The sequence below is a fragment of the Emys orbicularis genome, chromosome 13 (genome assembly GCF_028017835.1).
Source record: "Emys orbicularis isolate rEmyOrb1 chromosome 13, rEmyOrb1.hap1, whole genome shotgun sequence".
Taxonomy (NCBI): Eukaryota; Metazoa; Chordata; order Testudines; family Emydidae; genus Emys; species Emys orbicularis.
This window is the reverse complement of record NC_088695.1, coordinates 7244789-7254336: the sequence shown is the minus strand read 5'-3', so window position 1 is coordinate 7254336 and position 9548 is coordinate 7244789. Positions and strand designations below refer to the sequence as shown.

The following is a 9548-nucleotide window of genomic DNA, read 5'->3' as shown; positions in this document are numbered from 1 at the left end:
ATTGTATGAAGATGTGCCTTCTCTTAGCCACCCGCACTGCAAGAATTTTTGAATCAGAGGTTTTAACCCGATCCGAGTGGTTAACTTAAGGGGGTATTGTCGAATTCGGGCCGGGCTGCTTCCCTCCTTAAGGGAGATGTGCACCGGCGAAGCATTCCGAGCTCGTGCTACCCCTCCCTCTTCTGCCCAAACCTCTAGGTTAACCCCCGGCAGCTGGCTTCCATCACTCTCCGGGCATTCCAGGGAGTGATTTCCAGCACTTATGAGAGCCATCTGGTAATTAGAAATTTGTTGTTTAGGAATTTTAACCTCCATATTCCCGCTATTGAACGAGATTTCTGCCTGCAGCTTAGTAAGGATATCTCGTCCAAGTAGTGCAATGGGACAGGAAGGACTGCAAACAAACTGGTGAGAAATCTGTCGATCCCCGACTTTTACTAGGAGAGGGAGAGTTTTCTCTAAGGCTGTGGTTTGTCCCTCTATCCCTTGCACAAGGGTACGTCCCCAAGCTCTACCCCGGGGAGCCTTGTTGAGGGGGAGCAGGCTAAGGGTGGCCCCAGTATCGATCAGGGCATCAATTGGGCGGCCCTCCACTTTAATTTTTACCGTGGGATCCAGGCTGGCAGCTTGTGCTGCCAGGAGGGGCCGCTGGGTCCCCCGGCCCCCCTAAGGGGAAGATCCCTCCCCTGAGCATCCTGTACTGTGGTAGTAGATGGGGGAGGGCAGGACTCTTTCTTTGTACTCTTTTCCCTTGGCATGTCGCCGGGGGCATTTGTTTTTCCAGTGTCCCTCTTCCTTACAGATCGCGCACTGATTTCGACCCAAACGGGGGCCCTTTCCCTTACTCGGTGGCCCCAGCCGTCCTTTAACCCTGCCCCCCTTCTCCTCATATCCTTCCCTTAGGGCCAGCGCCAAAACGCGGGCCCCTTTCTTTCGTTCCTCATCGTCCCTGCGATCATAAACCTTCATTGCAATCTCTAAGAGCTCCTCTATATTCTTCCCCGATGCCCCATCCAATTTTTGCAACTTTTTCCTGATGTCCTCATAGGATTGTCCAATGAAGAGGGGAATCAATACCCGCTTTCCATTGGCATCCTCCGGATTGAGGTCTGTGTACCTCTTACAGGTGTTACACGGGCGCTCATAAAAGGCAGCTGATTTCACTCTTTTCACTCTTTTCCTGTCGAATATTATACAGTTTGGCCCAATTTGGTGTTTTTCTTATACAGCGCTTCATCCCCTCTACTATGGCTGTGGCGTAGTCGCGATGCTTCTTTCGACTCCCTTCATCTTCATGCTTCCACTCGGGCCTATTTTCAGGGAGCAGTCCGGCTATTTCATCCGAGCTACTTCCCCTTTCTCTAAGTCCCTCACGGGCCTTTGAGAGGACTAAACGCCTCTCCTCAGCAGTAAGTAGGGTATTTAGAACAACTCTCATATCGCCCCAAGTAGGATTATGGGCCGAGATTAAAGTTTCAAATACTGCTGTTAGCGGGGCGGGATCTTCCGAAAACGGGGGGTTCTGGTGCTTCCAATTATATAAGTCACTGGTAGTAAAAGGAACATAAAGCATAGTGAGTTGACCGTCTGAGGTCACGGTCTCCCTTAAGGGCATTTGGAGTGTCAAATTTCCCTCATTCGTGTCTGAGGAGCTATTAAGGGTTAGTCGATTGTCCCCAGGTGGATAATTAGATGCCAATTTCCACACTTTCCTTTTGGGAGTTATTGCGGGGCTGAGGTGAATTGCTGCCTGACCCGTTTTGCTCCTAGTGTAATCAGACACGGAAGAGCTTACGGAGATCGGAGGGGGCTCCTGATTAGAGGGGCCCTGATCATTACCCTCAGGGGAAGAACGGGGGCTGTCAATTGAGGCTGCCAGGACCGGGAGGCCTGGATACAAAGGGGGAGGGGGCATAGGATCAGGAACACAAGGAATCACAGCCGGTGGACAAGATTTCTTAACAGGGGGACAGGGTTTCCTAACAGGGTTACGGGTCATTAAGATTTTAATACTTCGTGCTCTGCATTCCTGTAGGCATGGGGGAGGATTAGCCACAAGGTCCTGCCAGATGTCTGTGTAAGGATACTGATCCCAATGCCCATCTCATGTTACAATGTTATGCACAGCCTGCACAGTTTCTGGTTTGAGTGTTCCCCCCTCTGGCCACTCCACCCCAAATATCGTCCACTCCAGAGTACAGAATTTTACAAGGCTATCTTTACATAATACAATACCATAATCAGCCTGGTGTCTAAATGCCCCCCAGTTATCCAGCATACATCCCAGGGGTGTCCCGGAGAAGGCACTTTGTCCGGACCCCATTATGCTCTACCCAACCTTTATCAGAACAAAGAGAAGGATAGGAACCTAGTTCCACTCAAATATCCACTAGGTCACGAGACTCGGCTGACCCCCCTTGCAATCAAGATATCCTGGTCACCGGGTTTCCCCTCGCAGGAGTCTTGGGGCGGCTGGAGTCAGCTTATATCTCAGACCTTGTCAGTGGCAGTCATTCATCTTTCACACAAGTTTTTTGTTTAAATTTTCGGTTTCCAACACACCATTAAGAAGAGAAACAGGATTACCGCTACTAGGAACAAGAGCAGCCCCTGGGGCTGTTCCAAGTCCCAGTAATTGTCCAGAACTGCCCACGAATTCGTGGTGTAGTTTAAATTGTTCATTGGACGTTACTCATTCGTTTAACAACACAGTAACAAGACATTCATAATACTGTCACAGCTTTTAACACTCATATACCCTTCCTGTGCACAGGCTGCCTAAGGGGCTTCCACTGTCCAACCCACACTTCGGGGGCGTTATTCCTCAAAACCCAGGAGGTAAACGCACTTACAGCCCGGAGTGGCTGCGTCCAGCAGTCGGACCACCCCTTTTTCTGGTACCGTCTCGCTTCCGTGTCTTTGGAGTTCTCTATAGAGGGGGCGCAGCCGTCCCGGTCGATTGTGGCGACCCGGAGCTTGGGCAAACCAACAGCCCGAGGTGGCCACTCTCCAGAGTCGTCCTCGACCGCCGGTCAGCGCCCCCTCCAGGGAGAGAAGTCCCTTCGTGGTCGCCATTTTGTTAGCCAAATGGGCTCGTTTCACCCTGGAGCTTACCCAATTACCCCAAGGAGGCACGGAGAGACAATAGGACGGTCACCAGATCTTTTATTCATTCAGCTGAACGGGTGCCTTTCTCGGCTAATGCCAGAGAAAGAGACACACCTCACAGGCATAAAGCAGGGGGTTTTATACCCTGTAACAAACAACGTATCGTGCTTAAATTCTGCTAACGTATGCATTGTTTAAATTAGTTTCATGAAGTAATCCGGATACATCTGTTACTTGTTACTCCCCTTCCCCACCATTCTTTCTCAAGGGTATTTAGGACGCATCTGTTCGATTCGTTCCCCATTCATCATATATTTCCTATATACGTGTAAGGGAAGGCCTCTGCTATATTTCCTGTATACGTGGCTAAGGGAAGGCCTTTGCATGCCAGAGGGGCAGCTGGGATAATAAGCAAGGGTTTGAATAAGCGAATATTTGACTTTTGGCCTAACAAAGGTGAGGTCACACCAGGATCCCTAATCCAGTCTGGGGAAGTCTTCTGAAGGGAATATCTGGGCCAAAGCCTTCTACTCTTTGGGCACACTTGTTCCCCATTCACAGTGCCACCCCGCTCTAGCAATGAGCTCTCCCTTCACAACAAGCTGCAGCATGAGGTTTCAGCTACCATACTCCCTCCCCCTCCCTTTCCTGTTAATAGCGGCCAAGGGAATGCTGGGAAATGTAGTTCTTTCTCTGCTCCAGGGCTGGCTCTATAGGCAGGGAGCTAACCAAGGAACTACAGCTCCCAGGGCCCCCTGTTGGCTCTCAGCTCCCAGGCTGGATCCCTGCCCGCTGCTGCCCCTGCAAATGGGCTGCCCAAAGCAGGTGCTTGCTTTGCTGGTGCCTAGAACCTCCCCTGGGTCTGTGTCTCATGAGTTTTGGGGTGGCCCAGGGCCCTGGTCTGATTTCTGGGCAGGATTCACATCTCAGCCACACCGGAGTCACTGCTGCTTTGGGCAGGCAGGGAGTGTGGATGGGCCAATGGGATCAGCCTCTGCCTGCCTGTCCCTGGGGGCTGCTGGGGGAGTCCAGGGCGGCTCATTCTTTAGGTGATGCCATCAGAGGGCTCCTGCTGCTCCTAAGGCAGAGTAGTTTACACGGCAGTGTGGGGAAATCCCCCAAAGTGGCCCCTTTAGTTGTGCTTTTTTTTCTAGCATTTGGCTCAGAGACACAGTTACTGGGAGGGTCTGAAGAGGCTGGGGGGAATCGGGGTGTGACATGGACTGAAGCCGTCTCTGTAACCTCCCCCATCACCCCTCTTGCCCCGACAGGCTGAGGAATCACGTCCACGTTTTGCTCCAGATGGGCCCGTCTTCCAGGAGACAGGGAAGGGAAATGTCTGTGATGGAGCCAGCTCAGGTAGGGGATTTTCAGGGACCTCCTGGGCCGGGGCAGGGAGGAGAAAAGGTGTGATAAACCTGCTGATTTTCTGAGTGGGCCCATTGGTGACGGGGGAGGGGAGACGGGACATTCCCCCATTTCTCAAACAGGATACAACCCCCTTGCACAGGGCTGGGAACATTTTCAAGGCTCCCAGTGCTGGAGGGAGACCCCACTAGACTGAGGCTGCTGTGAATTATGAAGGGAAGTTGTCGGGTTTCCTGTCCCTGGCTCAGAGCTCTGCTTCCCATATTAGCCTGTGGTTGGCAGGTGTGTGGGAAATGAAAAGACCCTGCCCCGCTCCGTGTGCTGGCGGGGACAAGGAGCTCTCACCTTCTCCCCAGCCCCTGAAGCCTCCTGGCTGCTCTGAGAAGGGTGGGGGTGGGATTCTGCTACTCTGACCCTCCCAGAGGTTCCATTTCTTTATCCTTCCTCCCACGTGACTAGTGGGATTGTGGCTGGGGCAGCAGGTGCTGAGTGGAGGACTCTTTTTCTTTCAGATGCCGGTGACCTTCGAGGAGGTGGCTGTGTATTTCACCCAGGGGCAGGGGGCTCTGCTGGACCCCGCTCAGAGAGCCCTCTACAGGGACGTCATGCAGGAGAACTATGAGACGGTGACCTCGCTGGGTAAGGGATTCCCGTTCCCTCAGATACTAAAAGTAGGGTGACTAGATGACAGAGGTGAAATATCGGGACGTGGGGGGGAGCAAAAAAAACCAAAACACAAGCCGGCGGTGGAGCAAAAAAAAAAAAACCCGCCGGAGCACAGGAAAAATTGATGGGGGCTGAGAACCCACCGGCAGCTCCACGCCCCGCCCACCCCCCACACCAGTTTGCCTCCGTTCCTTCTCCACGTCCCCCCTCGGAGAGGGAGGGGGACAGCACGCAGAGCCCCTCCCCCAGCCAGAGGGACCCGCCAGGGGCCAGGTGAGTCCCAGCAGTGCTAGCCTTACCTGGAGCGGCTCCCAGGAAGCATCCAGCAGGCTGGTCCCGTCCCTCTGACTCTTAATGTCGCGCGGGTGGAGTCGAGGGGGGTGGGGGCGGGTGGGCTCTCTGCCGGGTGCTGGGGCCTACAATCCCCGCCCCTGCAGCACGCAGCGGAGACCTCCTCGCCGCCTCTGTGCGTGCCTGGGGAGTGGGGCTGCAGCACTCTGCAGGCTCCTACCAGCCGGCGGGCGAGCGCCAGGAGTTCAGCTGTGCTTCCCCAGGCCCAGGAAGAAGAGGTGAGTGGCGCCGGCTTGCGTCCTCCACCAGACGGTCCCCTGATATCGGGAAATAGAGCATCCTGACCGATGTAAGGTCGGAACACGGGACAAATACCCTAAAATCGTGACTGTCCCGATAATATCGGACGTCTGGTCACCCTAACTAGAAGCCGTGGGGTCTCCATGTCTGAATCTGGTCATGTTCTTCCCATGTCAGTTAGATCGGAGGCGAGTGGTTCCATAATGCACAGCTGCCATGTGACAGAGACTTGCATCTCTGTGCCCTCTCCAGTGGGACATGGGTGTCAAAACCCAATGGACAAGCTAAACCATCCCCACCCCTCCAGCTTTCAAAGGGGCATAAATCCAGCATTGTCCTGTCTGTGTTGTTTCTCGGCTGCACACACAAGCCCTGTTCACCTCCCTCCTTGGGAATAGCTCCAGCCATGGGGAGGGCTCTGGGTTCTGCAGGTTTAGAAGGAGGCAGGGGTTTAAGTGCAGAGCTGTGTGTGAGTCAGCAAGGCCCCCAGAGCGCACAGATCCTGGGAATGCCTAGTGAGGGTGTAGTAATAATTCAACTCACCTCCCCAGACAACTTCCTCTGCACAAGGGGCTCAGTGACCGTTTCCCCATCCTCTTGGATTCCACGTTCCTCCAGCAGAGCGCAGGGACAGGTTCCACTCACGGAATGTCCTTTCTGACAAATACTCCACCAATGCTCCACGCACCCTGATCTGGTCTGATTTCACCCTCTGCACAGGATTCCCCTTTCCCAAACCTGAGCTGATCGCCCGGCTGGAACGAGGGGAAGAGCCGTGGGTGCCCGATCTCCAGGACTGCAAGGAAAGAAGGCTTCTGAGATGCACCCATACAGGTGAGGACTGACACAGAAACCATCTAGGGAATGAACGAAGAAGTTGAGAATCCCAAAATATGGTGTGAGTAAGCGCCCTCAGTTCTTCCTCATCTCAGCCAGGACAGGGCTGCAGTCATCAGATATAGCTCACGCCATTCCACCCAGCCTCTTAGCTGCAGGAGTTTGCTTCCCAGCTTTCCTTCCCTGTGAGTGTTTGGGTGGGATGTGGAGGTGGAGTCCAATTACTCAGTCTTTGTGTTGGGTTTTCCCTCGGTGCTATTCCTCTTTCTCCCCAGCACAATGACTCCTGTCTGGATTGTATCTCTCCCAGCAGGTGCTGAGCGAGGGAGTGAGAATGAGGAGGGGAATCATCATGAGGAAGTTCCCGGGGAAGTGCAACTGCAGGGGACCTTCGTGGGAAGAGGTGAAGGGACTTTTTCCCAGTGCTTGGAGCAGGAAGAAGAAGCCTGGGGAAGTTGGCACAGGTCAGAGAGGCTTCTGGAAAACCATGCAGGGAAGAAAATGGATGAATCTATTAACGGTGCGGGAGGAGACAAGGATCCCAGAGTGCATCAGACGAATCCCAAGGAAGAGACACCCGGGCACTACCCTCAGAGTGGGAAAGAATTCATTGTGAGATCACAGCTTGTGACACATCAGACAATCTACACTGGAGAGAAACCCCTTCAATGCTTGGACCATGGAGAAAGCTTCAATAAGCTCTCGGATCTTAATAACCATGGGAGAAGCCACACTGGAGAGAAACCCTCTCAATCCCTCGAGTGGGGGAAATGTTTCATTTTGAAGACACAAATAATGAGACATCAGGCAATCCACACAGGAGAGAGACCCCACAAGTGCTTGGACTGTGGGAAAAGTTTCATAAAAAGGTCACACCTAGTTCGTCATCAGGCAATCCACACAGGAGAAAGACCGCACAAGTGCTTGGACTGTGGGAAAAGTTTCATAAGAAGCTCAGACCTTGTTCAACATCAGGCAATTCACACAGGAGAGAGACCCCACAAGTGCTTGGACTGTGGGAAAAGTTTCATACAAAGGTCAAACCTTGTTAAACATCAGGCAATTCACACAGGAGAAAGACCCCACAAGTGCTTGGACTGTGGGAAAAATTTCATACAGAGGGCACACCTTGTTCAACATCAGGCAATCCACACAGGAGAAAGACCCCACAAGTGCTTGGACTGTGGGAAAAGTTTCACAGTGAGGTCAAACCTTGTTCAACATCTGGCAATCCACAGAGGAGCGAGAGCCCACAAGTGCTTGGACTGTGGGAAAATTTTCATAACAAGGTCACAACTAGTTCGCCATCAGGCAATCCACACAGGAGCGAGACCCCACAAGTGCTTGGACTGTGGGAAAAGTTTCATAAAAAAGTCAAACTTTGTTCAACATCAGGCAGTCCACACAGGAGAGAAACCCCACAAGTGCTTGGACTGTGGGAAAAGTTACATAGAGAGGTCATACCTAGTTCGTCATCAGGCAATCCACACAGGAGAAAGACCCCACAAGTGCTTGGACTGTGGGAAAAGTTTCATAAGAATCTCAGACCTTGTTCAACATCAGGCAATTCACACAGGAGAGAGACCCCACAAGTGCTTGGACTGTGGGAAAAGTTTCATAAAAAGGTCAAACCTTGTTCAACATCAGGCAATTCACACAGGAGAAAGACCCCACAAGTGCTTGGACTGTGGGAAAAGTTTCATAGAGAGGTCACACCTAGTTCGTCATCAGGCAATCCACACAGGAGAAAGACCCCACAAGTGCTTGGACTGTGGGAAAAGTTTCATAAGAAGCTCAGACCTTGTTCAACATCAGGCAATTCACAGAGGAGAGAGACCCCACAAGTGCTTGGACTGTGGGAAAAGTTTCATACAAAGGTCAAACCTTGTTAAACATCAGGCAATCCACACAGGGGAAAGACCCCACAAGTGCTTGGACTGTGGGAAAAGTTTCATAAGAAAGTCAAACCTTGTTAAACATCAGGCAATCCACACAGGAGAGAGACCCCACAAGTGCTTGGACTGTGGGAAAAGTTTCATAAGAAGCTCAGACCTTGTTCAACATCAGGCAATTCACAGAGGAGAGAGACCCCACAAGTGCTTGGACTGTGGGAAAAGTTTCATACAGAGGGCACACCTTGTTCAACATCAGGCAATCCACACAGGAGAAAGACCCCACAAGTGCTTGGACTGTGGGAAAAGTTTCATAAGAAGCTCAGACCTTGTTCAACATCAGGCAATTCACAGAGGAGAGAGACCCCATAAGTGCTTGGACTGTGGGAAAAGTTTCATAAAAAAGTCAAACCGTGTTAAACATCAGACAATCCACACAGGAGAGAGACCTCACAAGTGCTTGGACTGCGGGAAAAGTTTCACAGAGAGGTCAAACCTTCTTAAACATCAGGCAATCCACACAGGAGAAAGACCCCACAAGTGCTTGGACTGTGGGAAAAGTTTCATAAAAAAGTCAAACCTTGTTCAACATCAGGCATTACACACAGGAGAGAGACCACACAAGTGCTTGGACTATGGGAAAGTTTCACAGTGAGGTCAAACCTTGTTAAACATCAGTCATTACACACAGGAGAGAGACCCCACAAGTGCTTGGATTGTGGGAAAAGTTTTATACAGATGTCACACCTTGTTCAACATCAGTCAATCCACACAGTAGAGACTCCAGAGGTGCTTGGACTGCGGGAAAAGTTTCATATAGAGGTCTAGCCTCATTAAACATGGAAGAATCCACACAGGATCTAAACTTCTGTGACACATGGCAAGAAAGGGTTAAGCAACTTGTATGTAATTGACTCAGGGTCAAATTTAGAGAGAGATTTTAACAGTGTGTCAACCTTAGATAAGCTAGAGTTTGAAATGTAAATATGTATTTTTAAAGACTTGGAAGAAGAGGGCAAGTCATGTCTGAATAACCTAATTATCTTCTATGACGAGATAACTGGCTCTGTGGATGAGGGGAGAGCA

At 51.5% G+C, this 9548-nt stretch overlaps 1 protein-coding gene across 1 annotated transcript; it reads left to right on the top strand.

The window, feature by feature from the left end:
- Positions 1-5081: 5081 nt before the first annotated feature.
- Positions 5082-8679, top strand: LOC135888229 (zinc finger protein 436-like; the record flags this gene model as incomplete). The annotated part of the gene is made up of 5 exons (XM_065416038.1): positions 5082-5115; positions 5580-5711; positions 6454-6567; positions 6884-7182; positions 8146-8679. Coding segments are annotated over exons 1-5 (1113 nt in total), but the record flags the coding sequence as incomplete, so codon positions are not given.
- Between the last annotated feature and the right edge of the window lie 869 nt (positions 8680-9548).